A 19485-nucleotide genomic window follows, 5' to 3' on the forward strand; every position below is an offset into this window, starting at 1 on the left:
TAATTTATACTGAATATTCCTATGTGCCTTTGTACCCTTTGTTAGTGAAAAAGGCAGGACTTATATTCAGGTGTCTTCATTTCTCAGCATATAATATTAGCTAAAAACAGAGGCTCTGCCACTTATGGGTGAGTGCTTTTGAACAAGTTATTTAAACTTTGATCTCAGTTTCCTCAAAATGGACATAATGATGGTATTTACCTCATAGAATTGTTATGTCATGGAATTAAAAAATACCAAAGGCATTCATAATAGTGTCTAGAATATTGTGAGGGAGTGGTGTGTTAGTGTTCATGATTTTCATCATCAAACATTTAAACTATCTGATAACATTGGAGGTAACCTCATGTTTCTGGGCCTATTCCTTTTGGTATGAAATGAAGGGGCCTTTTGTAAGGACCTTTCTTAAATCATTATTCTAATAAATAGATTCTTTCTACACAGCCCAATATAGTAGCCCAAAATTTCTACACATCAACACAATCAAATAATGACTGGTATTGAGGATTACCCTGGCTTTACCTCTAACACTTTTTTTTTTTTTTACACCAAGAAACTTACATGGTTACTCTTCCTACCTCTAACACTTTTAAAGATGTTTAGCACAAATATACTTGAGGGAACTTTCAGGTAAAGTGATGCGTAAAGACCATGGAATCCAGAGTTTTGACCCAAATTTTTGTTCTCTTAACCACTACTTTTATGTTTTAACTAGAGGCTGGGTGCACCACATTCATGTACTGGGGAGAAGGGGGGTCCCTCAGCCAGGCCTCTGTGCCCTCACTCCCCTAAGCCAACAGGTAGACATCCTCCAAGGCATCCCTTAGTGTGGCGGAAGAGGCTCTCACTAGCTTTGAGCTTGACTTCTGGCTGAGCAGCACTACCACTGTGGGAGCACACTGACCACCCGGGGGCAGCTCCTGCCTTGAGCGTTTGCCCACTGGTGGTCATTTTGCATTCATAGTGACCCATCTTCCCATGTCTTTGCGTATTAGCTTTTTATTATATAGGACTAGAGGCCCAGGGCACAAAATTCGTGCATGGGGGAGGAGGATCCTCTTAGCCCAGCCTGCACCCTTTCCAATCCAGGACCTCTCTGGGGATGTCCAACTGACAATTTAGTGAAAAAGCCAGGACTTGTATTCAGGTGTCTTCATTTCTCAGCATATAATATTAGCTAAACCGTCAGTTAGACATCCCTCTCACAATACAAGACCTCTGGTTCCTAACCGTTCACCTGCCTGCCTGATCTCCCCTAACTGCCACTCCTACCAACCTGGTCATCCCTTACTGCCCCCCTCCCCCACCACCACCAGCCTGGTTGCCCCACGCAGCCTGCTGTTCAGTCGTTACTGTGAGGGCCTCCTGACCAATTTGCATATTACCCTTTTATTAGTATAGATATAGGACTTCTAAAATGAGCATACTAATTAATATTACCTCATTAAACTCATAAAATCAGTTGGGAAAGACTATGTAGCAAAATAGTCCATTCCTCTTGTAAAAATTATTTAATTGTATGTATTATGCTTGTAGAATCTCTTAAGTTGAATTCAAAATACATGGTTTCTATTTTAGTTTATGTTTGAAAACGTTACAGATTTAACGGTGTCTATCATATTTTAACAGAGTCAAGAGAAAGAACTTATGGGTTTCAGCAAATTGGTAAACGAAGCCCGTTCGAAGATGGATGTAGCCCAATCAGAGCTTGATATCTATCTCAGTCGGCATAATACTGCAGTGTCTCAATTAAGTAAAGCCAAGGAAGCTCTAGTTGCAGCTTCTGAGACTCTCAAAGAAAGGAAAGCTGCGATCAGAGATATAGAAGGAAAACTCCCCCAAACTGAACGCGAATTAAAGGAGGTAAATCTTGGCTTCTGTATTTCATCTGAACATCGTTTATCAACCCAAGTTTTATATATATGTTTTTCTTATTTTTTGTTAATTTCAACATTTGAGGCGACTGGTTACAAATGGTCCCCAAGTTAGGATTTTTTAATTTTATGATGATGTAAAAGTGATAAACGTAAGTTACATGAGATATTTAACACTTGATAATAAAGTAGACTTTGTGTTAGATGATTTTGCCAAACTGTAGGCTAATAAAAATGTTCTGAGTAAGTGTGGGCTATGATGTTCAGTAGGTTAGGTGTATTAAACGCATTTTTTTAGTTAATGGTATTTTCAACTTCCCAGTCGGGTTATTAGTATATAACCCCATCCTAAGTCCAGAAGCACATGTATAGATTTTCTTTTTTAGTTAGTGTTAATCTTCCCCAGAAGAATAGGGTTAGTAGTGTAGTATTCCAACTGATAAGAACTGAGACTATCAAGACACTTGCTGTATTCTACCCGGGAACATCAACAGCAAATAACACTGCTACCACCACCATTCCTTCCCATGGAATTTAAATAAAAGTAAGTTTGTGATTCCCTAAATCTATGTCTAGACAATTTATGCAAGAATAAATGAAAAGCCATAAATACCTTTATGGATGATTATGCAAGTCAACAATATTAATGTAATGTTTTCAAATTTATGGATGTAGTTTTCTTTGTTGGGACTAGAAACTGTTTTAATCAAGATACCTATTTTAGCCCATTGGTGGTGCTCCTATTCTTGAGTGAATTATCTAAGGAACTTTGTAACTTGAGTCTTCCAAAAAGCCTCCTTAGGCAAGATAGCAATAGGAAATGCTGTATGAAGAGAAACTATAATTTTGGAAATAATTTGTTTTTATTTTCCCCCCATTTTAGTAAATGTACACTATTTGGTCATCTGGGAATTTCTTTTTCTTTTTTATAGATATATATTGATTTTTACAGAGAGGAAGGGAGAGGGATAGAGAGTTAGAAACATACATGAGAGAGAAACATCAATCAGCTGCCTCCTGCACACCCCCCACTGGGGATGTGCCCACAACCAAGGTACATTCCCTTGATCGGAATCGAATCCGGGACCCTTGAGTCTGCAGGCCAACGCTCTATCCACTGAGCCAAACCGGTTTTGGCTGAATTTCTTGACCATGTAGAATTTAAATGTAAACTTAAGTGATATCCAGTGACCACTTCTTATCTCCTCCCTAGTAATTTATTTTGGGTAAGTTGTAACTGTAACTTGAGCTTTTACTTTATACTAGTGTGACTGGTAATAGAGGTGATCATTTAAAGCCAGGAAATGAGGGAGAATGTCAGAAAAAATGGCTGCTCTAAATTGAAGATTTACCAACTGGGAATTTGAATTTTTTGTGTGCATGTAGGTGGTTCCTCTTTTGGTAGCCTGACATTTTGTGTAGCAGTATAATTCACTCATCATGTGCCCGTTCATTTTAGAGCTCTGCTTTTTTAATGTGTTTTTTTCTTTAATAAATTTTCATTATTCTTTAGAAAGCATAGCATATATAACCATAGCTCTGCCAGGGTCACCCATATTCTGGGTCTTATACAAAGTCTGCTTTCTTATTCATACAGAATTTAAGAGTTAGGACACGTTATGTATAACTGTGGTTTCAAACTGGAATTTCCACAGCCCCAGCACTACTTGCTCTATCAATCAGTATATTGCTCCTAGAACCATACTGCATGTATGTTCTTTATTATTCATCCAAATAATTTATGCCCATTTTAACATAGAAAATCCATCCACATTTTTTCAAAACCAAACTAGCAGTTGCAGTATGGTCTCTTTGTTTTGGTTTAAGTGTTTATTGTTGGTCTTCTCTTTCTTTTTTTGAGGCATTACAATTAATTCTATGACTAGGCATAGAATCATGGGATACATTATTTATTTTCACTTTTAGAAAGAAAAAGAACTTCAAAAATTTACAGAAGAAGAAATAAAATGCAAAAGTTTGGTTCGTGATCTTTTCCAAAAAGTTGAAGAGGCAAAGAGTTCCTTAGCAATGAATCAAAGTAGAGGGAAAGTCCTTGATGCAATAATACAAGAAAAAAAATCTGGCAGGATTCCAGGAATATATGGAAGATTGGTAAAGTAGATTTATTTGGAAATAACTATACATTTTTCTTTCAAGAAAAACGTAAATAATTTTCCTGCCTAGACTTAAAGTAGTGTATATTGAATGTCACTGTATTGAAATACATTTTTATTTATTTATTTTACAAATTGATGAACAAGTGTCACAGGGGCAGCCAGCTGCCATATGAAGTCACTAATTTAAATGTAACTGCTTTATTGGTTTTAAGAGGAAGGGGGAAGGGATGGAGGGAGGAAAGGCTAAATAGAGAGGAACATCTTTGATGGGCTGCCTCCTATACACCCCCTACTGGGAATTGAGCCCTCAACCGAGGTACATGGCTTTTATCAGAATTGAACCCGGGACCCTTCAGTCCACAGGCCAACACTCTATTCTCTGAGCCCAAATGGGCTAGGGCACATTTTGTTTATTTTAAAGGATGTTCAATTTTAAACATTTTGTAAACTCAGGCATAGTAAAATTCTTTGTGGTATGGATATTAAAAATAGGGGTTTGGATAATTGTTTTAATTCCAAGGGGAAAAACAAACTTGCATAATGGTAAACTTGAACAAAACTACTCTATACTTTTTTTAAAAAATAAAAGAATTTGATAATTATATTCTGGGTTTTATACCATTATACCAAAAAATGTGTCTAGAGTCTAGGAACATCAACGAGGGATATTTAGAAACCCAAGGCTAGCAATAGTGGAGACCATTCCCACTTCTGAGACTGAAGAGGGAAGCTGTGGCCATGACTAGAGGGTGGCCAGAAGAAAATATATATTTCTACCTGATTCATCTCCTACCCTGCCCGTTTCTCTAGCTGGTGCCTCGCATTAGCTAAAGCTAGAGAGCCAAAGGAGCCAGTTGGTGCAATCCCTGAGTCAGCATTCCAGAGAAGAAAGCAGGAGAGAGTGATTCACAAGCACAAATGAAAATTACCCAGTATAGTAGCTTCCTATCTAAATGTTAAGTGATTTCTACTTTATTTTCTCAAAGGTACACAATTTGATCCTATTCATTTGCATCAGGGAAAAATAAAGCTAGTCAGTGAATGTTGCTTGGTAGCTAATTTATAATATTATAGATTGATAAGTAAGCAAATGTGTTTCATTAGGCCATTCATCATCTTAGATGGCTTTGAATAAGAGATTGGAGTTGTTTTGCTTATAGTACTTTTAGATTTCAAATTCTCAGGTTTTAATTTTTATGCAATGAAAGAAATTCATTTTAAGCTTTCAATAAAAGTTTAAAATCTGCACATTCATAACCTTTTAAATGGCAGATTAAAAACTAGTTGAATGATAAGAACACATATTTTTCATTGTGTTCCCTTCTTGTACTTTTTAAATTCATGTATAAGTAGTTTTTCGATTAAGAGTAGTTTGCAAAATCTTTATGAATAGTTATGATCCTGTGCCTAATTCCTTGCTGATTATAAATTGATTTTTCTCTCCCCATTATATTAGGGGGACTTAGGAGCAATTGATGAAAAATATGATGTTGCTATTTCATCCTGTTGTCGAGCATTAGACTATATTGTTGTTGACTCTATTGATACAGCCCAAGAATGTGTCAACTTTCTTAAAAGACAAAATATTGGAGTTGCGACCTTTATAGGTCTGGATAAGGTAGGTGCTCATAAAAAGCTACAGATAATTTAAGTGCCAAGTATTGTTTTCAGATTTTTTAATTCTAGCTTTTTCTTCATGATTATTCAGTGAACAACTGATACATGTTGAGGATTATAGGCTCTGTAGTTACATGGTTGGGGGGGAGGGGAATCTTGTAATGCCCCTCTCTTTCTCCCCTCCTCTTCCCCTTTCTCTCTCTCCCCCCCCCCCAAAGGATTATACATTTCTTTTTCTTTTTTCTTTTTTTTTTAAATATATTTTATTTTTATTAATTTTCCACAGAGAGGAAGGGAGAGGGATAGAGAGCTAGAAACGTCGATGAGAGAGAAACATCGACTAGCTGCCTCTTGCACACCCCCTACTGGGGTTGTGCCTGTAACCAATGTACATGTCTTTGACCGGAATCGAACCTGGGACCTTTCAGTCCCCAGACCGACACTCTTATCCAGTGAGCCAAACTGGTTTCAGCAGATTATACATTTCATTGTTAGAGTGACTGGTAGTTTACATTTCTAATTTCCATCATCAATAATTGCTTTAAAAAATAAAACCTTTATTGAAATTCTAGAAACCCCATGCACAAAATTTGCAGGGGGGTCTCCCTCAACCCAGCATGCACCCTCTCCCCAGCATGCACCCTCTCCCCAGCATGCACCCTCTCCAATATGGGACCACTTGAGGGATGTCTGACTGCACTTTTAGGCCTGATCCCACTTTCACAATCCAGGACTGCTGGCTTCCAACTACTCACCTGGCTGCCAGCCTAATAAATGCCTAACAGCTCCCCTGACAGCCCAATTTTCCCTAACTGTCCTCCACTGCAGGCCTGGTCGCCCCAATGGCCCTCCCCTGCTGGCCATCTTATGTCCACATGGGGGCAGCCATCTTGTGTGTTGGAGTGATGGTCAATTTGCAGATTACTTTTTATTAGATAGGATAGTTCATATACCATAAAATTCACCATTTTAACATATACAGTGAATTTTAGTATATTCACAAGGTTGTTTAACTGTAATTCTAGATTATTTTCATCACCCCCAAAAGAAAGTGTACACCTTAGTAGTCACTGCCCATATTCTCCCCACTCCCCCAAGGAACCTCTAATCTATTTCCTCTTTTTTTTTAAGAGTTTTATAATTTTACATTTACTGTATTGTAGGTTTTAAATTTCTGTGGAGTTAATGTTACATTATGATGTAAAGAAGGGGTCCAACTCTCTTCCTTTACATGTGGGTATCCTTTGGGAAATAAGCACCATTTCTAGGAAAGACTTATTTTCCCATTGAATTTTTTTGAATCTTTGTTGAAAATCAACTGACCATAAAGGTTTATTTCTGCACTCTGCATTTATCTATCTTTGTACTGGTACCATACTGTAGTTTTGTAATAAGTTTTGAAATCAGGAATCCTCTAGTGTTTATTTTTAATTGATTTGAGAGGGAGAAAGAAACATTGATTTGTTGTTCTACCCATCCATGCACCCACTGGGGATCAGACACACAACTTTGGCATATCGGGAGAATGGTCTAACCAACTGAGCTACCTGGCCAGGGCTCTCATTTGGTTCTTTGATATCAAGATTGTTTTGGTTATTCTGAGTTCCTGTAATTTTCATATCAGTATTAAGATTTAGCTGGTCACTTTCTGCCCCCAAAAGTACACAGGCAATTGGAATTTTATTTTTTAATTACATTTGACATACTATATCATTAGTTCTGTGTGTACAACGTAATGATTAAACATATAACTTACAGAGTGATTTATATAACTTACAGACTTCGATAAGCAACTGAAATTTTGATATTGATTGTATTGAGTCTGTAGATCAATTTGGATAGTATGGCCATCTTAATAATACTAAATCTTACAATCCATGAACCTAGAATGTCTTCCATTTATGTCGGTCTAATTTCATGCCATAATCTTTTATAGCCTTCAGTAAACAGGTCTTGTGTTTCTTTTGTTAAACTTAAAAATTTTGGGGATTTTTCTTCTTATATAAATTGAGTTTTCTTAATTTCATTTTTTATATTTCTTTAATTGATTTCAGAGAGGCAGAGAGAGAGAAACATCAATGATGAGAGAAAATCATTGATTGGCTGCCTCCTGCACACCAGCTTGTAGGATCGAGACCACAACCTGGACATGTGACCTTGACTGGAAATGAACCAGCTTGGGCTTAATATTTCACTTTCAGTCCTAGTATATAGAAGTACAATTAATTTTTGTATATCCATCTTGTAACATACAATTTTGCTGGATTCATCATCAGTTTTAAGTTTTGTGGCAGGATTCTTTAGGATTTTATGTATGTAAGATCATATCATCTTTGCATAGAGCTTTATAACTACCCCTTTTTTAAAAATAACAATGAATATAGTAGGGGTCGCTCCCCCCTCCACCCCTCCACCCCTCCCATTTGCAGCTTCACTTTCTGTGATTTCAGCTACCAGTTGTAGGCCATAGTCTGAAGATAGTAAATGAAAAATTCCAGAAGTAAACAGTTCATACGTTTTAAATTTTACACCGTTCTGAGTAGTGTGATGAAATCTCAGACTGTCTTTTCAGACATAGATTTTTCCCTTTGTCTAGGGTGCCCACACTGTATATGCTAATTGCCTGTTAGTCACTTAAATTTGTTGCCAAAGAGAGATCACATTTACATAACTTTTATTATAGTGTGATTATAATTGTTCTATTTGTTGTTAATCTATTACTGTGCTTAAATTATAAATTAAACTTTATCAGAGGTATGTATGTATGTATAGGGAAAAACATAGTACAAATAGGGTTCATATTATCCACAGTTTCAGGCATCCACTGGGAAGGTCTTAGACTATATATCCCTGCAAATAAGGGGGAACTACTGTACCCAATTAATACAGACACTCAGAACTTTGTATACAAGTCCCTACATTTTATACATGTATAGAACTTTTACTATCTTAAAGTGATTTATTCTTTATTTTAATAGATATACTTAATATTTTACTTTTAGATGGCAGTATGGGCAAAAAAAATGACCAAAATTCAAACTCCTGAAAATACTCCTCGATTATTTGATTTAGTAAAAGTAAAAGATGAGAAAATTCGCCAAGCTTTTTACTTTGCTTTACGGGATACCTTAGTAGCTGACAACTTAGATCAAGCCACAAGAGTGGCATATCAAAGAGACAGAAGATGGAGAGTGGTGACGTTACAGGGGCAAATCATAGAACAGTCAGGTAACAGCGGTTATATTCCTATTACTGAGTGTGTTTATATTTAATCTTGTTGCGGGAAGACGTCTCGGTCTGACTTCTGTCCTCTGTTCTCAGGTACAATGACTGGTGGTGGAAGCAAAGTAATGAAAGGAAGGATGGGTTCCTCAGTTGTTGAAGTCTCTGAAGAAGAGGTCAGCACATTTTAGTCATACCTTTTTTTTAAAAAAAATAGTTTTATTGATGTATAGCATACATACTATAAAATTCAATTTAAAGTAGTATTCACATTTTGACAGATTGAATTTTCTATAATTAGATGTAAGGTTTTATGGAATGCCCTTTAAGTTATAAAAATAAAACATTAATTAGAAAATATATATGCCCAACGTATTTTTCTATTACGTTTGAATCATATGGCTATTTCATAGTTTACTTCACATTTTACTTGTTTTTTTCACATAATCATAACTGCATCATATAATTGGTTTTCTCTATTTCAAAATAATTCTTTAAGGTATAAGTATAGTAGAGACTTCTGCCCATAAGTTTATGAAAATGTCTGGGGGGAAAACTGCTATGTGCTATTTACATCCTCAGAATCTAGATGTATTTTTTTCTTCCTTATAAACATATGCTTAGGTGTCCTGGATACCTGACTTTTTCCAATGAGTTATGCTTTCCTGGCGCGCGCCCCCTTCCTCCACCCCCATATTTTCAAATAGTTCATATCCTTCCACTTAAGTATTTACATAGGGTGTCTTTTGTTGCCTTTGCTATTAATCTGGAACAACTATTATAGAAAACTTATTTCACTGGTACTCATCTTCATAGGTAAATGAAATGGAATCGCAGTTGCAGAGAGACTCTCAAAAAGCAATACAAATTCAGGAACAGAAAGTACAACTGGAAGAAACAGTAGTTAAATTAAAGCATAGTCAACGAGAAATGAGGAATACACTGGAAAAGTTTACTGCAAGCATCCAGGTACTCTTATCAGTATTAGCTGAAACTAGTGGAATTCCGTAGTAATTTCTCAGAAGCATTTTGCTGTGGGCTTACAATTGTAAAATATAAGGGAGAAAGGTATGGATCTCTAAGTGGAGGGCCTGTCTGTTGAATCTCTTTCCCTGAGTTCTAATGGATAAATGCCCTGTCATAGTGTTGCTCTAGCCACAGCTATTCCCTTTGTACTCTGCAAAAACGTGGCTTTCTAAACAACTGTGTGACCCTTTATTTTCATCCTCTTTTCATAGTGGAATGTCGCTTAATTATACGAAAGCAGTGCATGCTCACCATCTTTTGAAAAAAACAAAACACAGTTTTCAGGAAATACTCAAAATATATCACCCTCGATTTTTATGTATATTCTTTGAGTTTTTAATATTAACACCTAATTTGCATGCATGTTTATGTATATGATAAGTATAGATATGCATATTAAGTATACATATGGAATTTTAATGAGTAACACTAACTTCTTAAGAAATTAGGGTTTTCTTGCTAAACCAATGAAAATTTACTTTGTTTGCAATTGTGTTAGAGCCTTTTGTTATATAATTTTAAGTGTTTTTATGTATACTGTGTGTGTTTAAAATACCCTTGTTGCGCCGAGACCGGTTTGACTCAATGGATAGAGCATCGGCTTGGGGACTGAAGGGACCCGGGTTCGATTCCGGTCAAGGGCATGTACCTTGGTTGCGGGCATATCCCCAGTAGGAGGTGTGCAAGAGGCAGCTGATGGATGACTCTCATCGATGTTTCTAACTCTCTATCTCTCTCCCTTCCTCTCTGTAAAAAATCAATAAAATATATATTAAAATACCCTTGTTAGGTATACCTTCATATATACTCATTCGATTATTTCCTTAGGTTAGATTCCTAAATTAAAATTATTACTCAGTATGTGTACAGTGGGTAAGTGCATAAGGTCAAAGTGACCTCAAAAAAGATGGTTATAATTATTTTTCCAAGTCTTAACACTCTAGTGTTAAGTCTGCAGTACATTGTAAAAGATGGTCTTCAGTACATTGTAAATTTGCTACTCTGATTTACTAGAAATGACATTTTAACTTGTCTTTGTAGTGAATTTACCTATCATTTTATGTGTTTGTTGGCTGTTTTCGTTTTTTTAGATAAATTGTTCATATTTTCTGCTATTTTCCTATTTGTATGTTGTCCTTAAAGATTTAAAATCAAAATTTTGTTAGTTCAAAATATTTAAAGGAAATGTAGATTCTGGGTTAAAATATTGACCTTTAATGTTAAAACCATTCTGTAGCCTTTATCAGAGCAAGAAGAATATTTGAATGTCCAAGTTAAGGAACTTGAAGCTAATGTACTTGCTACAGCCCCTGACAAAAAAAAGCAAAAATTGCTAGAAGAAAATGTTAATGCTTTCAAAACAGGTATGTTTACTGATACAAACCCTTTTTTTTTTTCCTCTTAGGTTTTTTAATGTTTTGAAATGTTTAAAAATAACAGCTTGTAGTTTAAAAATAGTGAGTCTCGCTGTTCTGTTTATGGTTACTATTGTTTAATTTTCAAAAGGTTATAAAGTAGTATTGTTCAATAAGTAGTATTAAATGGAGAATTATATTTGACAGGTGAGAAAACCAAAGCTTAGAATGGTTTATATAATTTACCCAAGGTCACATAGCATATGATGTTATAAGAATTCAAGGCAATCTGATTCTAGAGCCCATGCTCTTAATTTTATATATTTGTATACTTTGGCCCAGTGTTCCCTGGAAACCCTTAAAAATAGTAGTTATTTTTGTCAGTGATTTTCTACCTTTATCATCTCATGGCACACACAAATTAATTACTAAAGTTCTACAGCACACCAAAAAAATAATATTTTTGTCAACCTGACAAAAAAAAGTAGGTATTTTTTAATTCATTTTAGAGAGAAAGAGAGAGAAACAATGGAACAATTTTGATTCATTCACAGCAGACAGCTATTGTGTTGGCTATTGTCATTTTTTTATTAGATAATCTAAGGGAAAAGAAGTCAGTGCCCTGACTAAAAGTCAGGTGTTTCATGTTTTTTAAACATCTTATGGCACACCAATTATAATTGCTGGATTAAGGAAAGGATTTGGAGAAACTAAAAAAAAAAAACACCACAGGAAATAAATGGTACCTACATGAAGAAAAACAGTATTTGCTTGAAAACTTAGAAAAATACTTTTTCTTCCAAGAACCTTTTTTTCTTGTGTACAACATGTGTCTTTAAAGTAAGAAAGGGAATTCATAGGCTTATTGTCAGAGTTGGCTTTGATGTTGAAATCCCCGGACCATGCACTTGAGCAACCCTGCTTCTCTTTCCATGCTTACTTCAATCAAACATGAATAGGTGATTGCGGGAGGAGGGAATGGTGGGTTATGATCATAGATTCCTTCCTGGCTTACAGTATCTTAGCTAGTGCACTTACTTTCATTGAATTCTCAAGATAACCCGTTACAAGTTGGTTCATAAGCCAAGGAAGGTAAATATTGATTGTCCGTCACAAAGAAGTAGCTGGGGTGAAGTTGGAACAATTATGCAAATGCTCCAAAAATGAGTTTTCTCCCAAAAGGAAAAGTGGTAAAAAGAAGTTAAACAGACAGATGTCCACTATAGTCTTTTGTTGTGTATAGTCATGTTTATCTGCATTTTTAATATTAAGGCATTCACTCAGGTAGCATCTACTAAAGTCCATCTTTTTAAGAAGCTCACACTGGAGATGGGGAAGCAAAGTAATAAATTGCATACTTTATCAGGTGGTGCTGAGGGATAAGTAAAACAACAATTACAGGACATGGTGAGGATGGGGGAGGAGGTCAGATAGACACGGTGGTTAAACAGGCCTATGCTAGAGATATTGGAGCAGAGTCCCAAAGGAAGTATGTGTGCTAACCGGAGGAGAGCATTCCAAGAAAAATATAGACCAAGTACAAAGGCCCTTAGAGGCAGGTGTGTGCCAGAACTTTCTAGGAATACAAGGAAGCCAGAGTGGCTAGAATAAAAAATGGAAGAGTCCAGATAATGTAGAGCCTGGATAGGCCAAATCTCTAAGTGAAATAAAAAGCATTGGAGAGTGATGTACAGGGAAGTGGTGTAATCTTGACAGGGTTATTCCCCCTTGCATTAGGTTTTGGGTCTATTTTTTGTTTTTTCAAACACATTGACATTTCCCCATACTCCTGTTTCCTCATACCCACAATATTTTTTGTGACTGTTTTGATGCTACCTAGTGGTTAGTTGAAAGGCCATTTCATATCTTATCATTTATAGCAACACTTCTTTAGAGAGACTACAGAAATCTGTATTTTATTTTTGTTTGAAAAGGAAGCCTTGATTTTATTAGGAGCTCTATATTCATTAATATCTATCCTCTCATGGAAATACTGGCTATTATCAGTAGACTGTTAATGCCTAATATGGAGGACCCATTTTTGCAAGCATATCTTTGAATATTTCATTTCATATTAGTTTAGTTATTAAAATATCTCTCTGGCTATGTACAGAGAATAGAGTAAGGGATTGGGGAGTGTAAGGTGGTACAGAATATTGACTTCAAAATTTTAAAACTTGAAAATAAGGAAGAAAATATTCTAAAGGTTTGGAGCCCTTTCCTGCTGCATACCTGGCACTCCCCAGTGCAAGGCACAGTGCCAGCCCCCACTGCAGCTGTGCTCTGCCCCACAGGTAAGCCGAGCACGCAGGCAGCCTAAAGGAATTTCAGCTTTCTTAGACCTGGGGGGGAAATTGCTAGTGTTGGCAATATAGAACTTATAAATGTGTATATTTAATATCCTTAGGGGAAGGGGGATCCAAAAGGCTATAAAAACAGTTGTTTTTGTTTTTTAAGAGCTAAGCAGTGATCTCAGAAATGAAACAGAGTTGTTCAAATTAATTCATTATATGGGCTACAAGGTCAGGCTAAAAAATTCTCCTGGTAATTTAGAACACTTAAGAGAAAAATGGTAAGTTAAGATTTAGGGAAGGTTGAAATTCCAACCTACCTAATAGAAGAGACAAAAAAGAAAGCAGTAGTTAACTCCTCATCCAATCCTTTTCTCAGCAAGTGCCTCCCCCTGTGCCAAATGCCTGTACACCTCCTATTGGAGCTTTATGGGATTCTCTTTCCATAAGTTAGCTTAGTTTTTTAGACGTAGGTATTCTTTATAGCTTGACCTCCTCACCTTTTTGTCACCTTTCCTCCTCCTGATACTATATAGTGATTAAGATTCAAATAGGAGAACAGAGTCCTTGCTGGTGTGCAAAGGATTTGTATAGAGCCGCAAGTGTGCTTAAGAGAGTAGTAGATTGTTTACAGAATCATTAGGGTGACTAATTCTAGGTTGAACATTCACAAATAATTTCCAGAGCTACTCTGCAGAACCATCAAAGGAACTATACTGTCTCTTATTGGGAAGATAACACTACAATTACCAGCATCAGAAGCACATAACCACTATAATCTATGTCATCAAAGTTAATGCCACTGCCTCTATTCACAAAGTTTTTGACTAGACACCAGAAACTCTCTCCATCAAGAACTTGTCTGTGATTGCTTGCTTGTAGAAACATGTTTGATGCATCACTTTTGCCTCCCAAATTATACAATTTTGTTTGACTGAATATACCTAGGTACAAAGGAATCTAGGAAATGAAAGTTAGCTTTCTATGCCACACAAAAGAATGCCAAGATTTATCCTATCTCCCCTGCCCCATCTTCTTGTTAAAATACATGTAGAAGAACTTAGGTTATCAAATAAAATAACCACTATTTCTTCACCACTGGCATTCTATTTAGCACATAGTCTAAGGATAAAAAGCATTATGAGACCAATAAGAGGCAAGGAAGTACCCTAAGAAAAAGTTGGAAAATACCTTTGAGAAGAGCTTGAGGGCATGAAGCCATTAAGAAGTAAATTGGTCTTGTTAGAGCTGAGCCAGAGAACTTACCATGTTTGGTCATAACACTGTCTTGACACGGTGTGTTTTCGTTTTTTGAGGTACTTTTCCCCAAATATCTAATTTATTTTAAATGCATTAGGTTAAGTCATATATACTGAAGAAATTTACATGTAACTAGTGATGTTTGTTAACCTAGAAACATGAATTAAGTTTTCTTTTTTTTTTTTTTCCTTTTTTCAGAATATGACAATGTGGCTGAAAGAGCTGGTAAAATAGAGGCTGAGGTTAAAAGATTACACAATATCATCGTAGAAATTAATAACCATAAACTCAAGGCCCAACAAGACAAACTTGATAAAATAAATAAGCAATTAGATGAATGTGCTTCTACTATTACTAAAGCCCAAGTAGCAATCAAGACTGCTGACAGGTAGAGTATGCATAGTACCCCAACCTGCCTTCCTCTTCTTTACCTCGACACTGGAAAGGAGTTAATGGTTTTGTTTTGCTTTTTGTTTTTGTTTTTGTTTTTGTTTTTTTGTTTATCCTCCAAGATATTTTTCCATTGATATTTAGAGAGAGTAGAAGGAAAGGGGAGAGACAGAAAAACATTGATGTGAGAAAGACACATCAATTTGGTTGCCTCCCACACACACCCTGACCGGGGCCGGGATGGAGCCTGCAACCAAGGCACCCTGAAGTTTGCAGGCCAACCCAGCTAGGGCAGAGGTGGTTAATATTTAATTGCATTAAATTTTTCTATTACTGTTACTTATTAAGTCTATCAGACATGTTGCCTAAAAGGACTTTAGTGAGGAGAAAGCTATGCTCAACATTTGTCATATCAGTTAAAAACAAAACAAAACAAAAAAAAACACTGATAAATAGATAATCTTGGCTAAGTGTAATTCTGTTAACTCCCCAGCTGTTGTGAGGACATAGAAATTAGTATTGTTTCTCTGTTGGTGATTAGATCTAGGTCTTAGAAGAGTAAGAGATAAAAATGAGATTTCTTGGCAAAATTGCCTTAGTAACTTACATTCTTAATTATTCCATTGTCCCAGATCACAAAAAGCTTGTCCATTCATAGATCTACTAAAATTAATTTTTAGATTGCTTATTGAAGTGGTGTTAAAATAAAGATAAATATGTATATAATATATTGAAATGTAAGCAACTATTGCTTATCTTAAAATTAGAAAAAAAGACTGCATATTGACTATTGTATCTGGCTATTTCATTTTTCCCAGTGCCTTTTAACTTAAAGATAAGGCTCTAATAAGCCATTTGTTAGGAGTGGTAGTTTGCCTAAACACATTTGTCAGCATAGAAATAACTTTATTAAGGGAGAAATAGTTGTTTCTCCAGGTGTCCCCCAACTCCCGCCTCTACACCTCTTTAGAAGCACTTGTTGCCCTGATTTGAACTGGTAATTTTTTTTTTTTTAATTCTCACCTGAGAATACGTTGTTTATTGATTTGAGAAAGAAATAGAGAAACATTGATTGGTTGCATCCCGTATGTGCCCTGACCAGGAATTGGACCTGAAACTTAAATAGATATGTGCCCTGCCTGGGAATTGAACCTACAACCTTTTGGTGTACAGAATGATGCTCAAACCAATTGAGCCACCCGGCCAGGGTAAACTGTAAGGTAATTTTTATTTAATTGTGTAGCTTTATGAGTATAGATACTTAGGTATCTCCAACTGACAAGAAAGTAACAAAAGAATATACTCTAACTTTGCTTTATAGTGTAAGATTGGATGATGCTAGAAGCTTATATAATGAAAGTTTCATTAATTTGTACTGAGAGTTTAATAAAATATACAACATCCCACAAGTGTATGTATAAACTTAAAAACTAGTTTAGGGATGGTTTTATAAATCGTAAATTTCAAAATTTGTAATAGAAGAAGAATTGCATTAATGTCATGAAAAATTATTTGGTAGGTTTTCAGAAGCAGATTAACAAGTCACACATTGACCACATTTTTAATACATTATTTTGCTTGTTTAGAAATCTTAAAAAAGCGCAAGACTCTGTCTCTCGCACAGAAAAAGAAATAAAAGATACTGCAAAAGAAATAGATGACTTAACAGCAGAGCTGAAAAATCTTGAGGACAAAGCGACAGAGGTCATAAAGAATACAAATGCTGCAGAGGTAGGACTCAAGGAAGTTTAAGCAATTGGATATATGACATCAGTACCTTGCATAATAAGTGCTCAATAGATTAAAACTTGTAACTATATTAACTTCTATTTATACAATAAAACATAAGTACTGTATTGTAACTTTTGAGTAAATAGTTTTAATTTAAAATGGAAGAGGCCTGGGGAGATTGCCAACTTCAGCTTTGCAATATGAAAATACTTGTTCTTTATTGGGGAAGATCATAAATGTAGCAGTTCTTCTTGGTTTTTAGGAGTCCTTACCAGAGGTCCAGAAAGAACATCGTAATCTACTACAGGAACTAAAAGGAATTCAAGAAAATGAACATGCTCTTCAAAAAGATGCACTTAGTATTAAATTGAAACTTGAACAAATAGATGGTCACATTGCAGAACATAATTCTAAAATAAGATATTGGCAGAAAGAGGTGAGATTATTATCATTTAGCTAATGTGTGTGTTTGGGTATGTTATGATTCTTAATTCATGATATAATCACTTCCCAGGTTTATAGGTTACATTAGGAACAATATGTAGCAATATTAAATACAAAAAAAATCTGGATAATTTTTAGAAGTAGTTAACATTTTCATCCACGGGTTGATTTGGAAATTTAACAGAATTTGGAATGCTACAATTATTTTTCTTGAAGCCCTTTGAAAAGTAGATACACAAATTAGTCACAAATCTTTGGTATATGTTGTTTTAGTAGGTAAATTGTCATATTGTTTTGATTCTTTTTAAACAATGAATGGCAGTACTGTGCCCTCCCTAACTCTTAATTTCATTGAACTTTTAGATTTCGAAAATATCTCTGCATCCCATAGAAGATAATCCTGTTGAAGAGATTTTAGTTCTGAGCCCAGAGGATCTTGAAGCAATCAAGAATCCAGATTCTATAACAAATCAAATTGCACTTTTGGAAGCCCAGTGTCATGAAATGAAACCAAATCTTGGTGCCATTGCAGAATATAAAAAGAAGGTATGAATAAATTATTACTGAATAACCAAAAATTCTTTTTTTATCCTCAGCCCAAATTGTGACCTTTAATTTTACATAATTAAAAGTTCTCATCTCAAATTTAAAACTGAATAGCTATTTATTCTCACAAAAATATTCTTTTCATAGGAAGAATTATATTTACAACGGGTAGCAGAATTGGACAAAATTACTCATGAAAGAGATAATTTTAGACAGGCATATGAAGATCTCCGGAAACAAAGGCTTAATGAATTCATGGCAGGTTTTTATATAATAACAAATAAATTAAAGGAGAATTACCAAATGCTTACTTTGGGAGGCGATGCTGAATTGGAGCTTGTAGACAGCTTGGATCCTTTCTCTGAAGGAATCATGTTCAGGTTTGTAACTAAATGCTGAGTTTTGTATCTTCCTATTACATCACACTAGGGGCCCAATGCACGAAATTCATGCAAGGGGCTCAGCCCTCACATCCCCAGCTTCATCCGGAAGCTCATTCGGCTGTCCAGTCTAATTAGCATTTTATCATTATAGATAGCTCTATACTTTCTCCAGATTCTTAGTATTTTTTAGGGTTGGGATATGAAGATTAAAAAATACACAACTTGTTTTGTTAGGTGCTAAATACTAAATTATATATTGACAGTTTTAGACCATAAATTCTGGGCAAACAAGTATTTAATTTTACACATCTTTTTCTTAAATCTTAGTCATTTCAGTTTAACATAAGGATTTTAAAATTGCAGAGTAAAAATTACATTAGAAATGGGGGAAGAATAGCAAAGAAGTACTTATTAGCCTGGTTTTTTAAGTCCTAAAATTTTTTTTTTTAATATATTTTATTGATTTTGTACAGAGAGGAAAGGAGAGAGATAGTTAGAAACATCGATGAGAGAGAGTCATCGATCAGCTGCCTCTTGCACACCCCCTACTGGGGATATGCCCGCAACCAAGGTACATGCCCTTGACCGGAATCGAACCCAGGACCCTTCAGTCCCCAAGCCAACGCTCTATCCATTGAGCCAAACCGGTCTCGATGTAAGTCCTAAAATTTTGGTAGATGTTCCTATGAATTCATCCTCCAATAACGGTTTTATAAAATTACCCCAAAAAGTCTGGTATGGTGAAAAACAAGTTAGAAATTCCCAAAGAAGGTGCTTATGGACTAATAAGATTTTCTTATTTCAGTGTTCGACCACCTAAGAAAAGTTGGAAGAAGATCTTCAACCTTTCAGGAGGAGAGAAAACACTTAGTTCATTGGCTTTAGTATTTGCTCTTCATCACTACAAACCCACGCCCCTCTACTTCATGGATGAGATTGATGCAGCCCTTGATTTTAAAAATGTGTCCATTGTTGCGTTTTACATATATGTAAGTAATCATTTAGAGGTTTTTACCCTAAATTTTTTTTTTTTTTTAATATTTTATTGATTTTTTACAGAGAGGAAGGGAGAGAGATAGAGAGCTAGAAACGTCGATGAGAGAGAAACATCGACCAACTGCCTCTTGCACACCCCCTACCGGGGTTGTGCCCACAACCAATGTACATGCCCCTGACCGGAATCGAATCTGGGACCTTTCATTCCACAGACCGACGTTCTACCACTGAGC

The 19485-nt window shown here is 35.6% G+C and overlaps 1 protein-coding gene across 1 annotated transcript in view; it reads left to right on the forward strand.

Annotated features, from left to right (window-relative positions):
• SMC4 (structural maintenance of chromosomes 4) overlaps nt 1-19485 on the forward strand; it is a 38987-nt gene that overhangs the window by 17158 nt on the left and 2344 nt on the right. The window contains exons 11-23 of the mRNA XM_084876012.1: nt 1630-1863; nt 3801-3986; nt 5448-5609; nt 8611-8836; nt 8930-9006; nt 9647-9799; nt 11094-11220; nt 14961-15150; nt 16739-16883; nt 17146-17319; nt 17691-17873; nt 18021-18253; nt 19062-19245. Of these exons, the coding sequence (XP_084732138.1) occupies nt 1630-1863; nt 3801-3986; nt 5448-5609; nt 8611-8836; nt 8930-9006; nt 9647-9799; nt 11094-11220; nt 14961-15150; nt 16739-16883; nt 17146-17319; nt 17691-17873; nt 18021-18253; nt 19062-19245 (2274 nt within the window). The remainder of the gene's footprint in view (nt 1-1629; nt 1864-3800; nt 3987-5447; nt 5610-8610; nt 8837-8929; nt 9007-9646; nt 9800-11093; nt 11221-14960; nt 15151-16738; nt 16884-17145; nt 17320-17690; nt 17874-18020; nt 18254-19061; nt 19246-19485) is intronic.

This window comes from Pipistrellus hanaki (genome assembly GCF_964339955.1).
Source record: "Pipistrellus hanaki genome assembly, chromosome: 2".
NCBI classification, from domain to species: domain Eukaryota; kingdom Metazoa; phylum Chordata; class Mammalia; order Chiroptera; family Vespertilionidae; genus Pipistrellus; species Pipistrellus hanaki.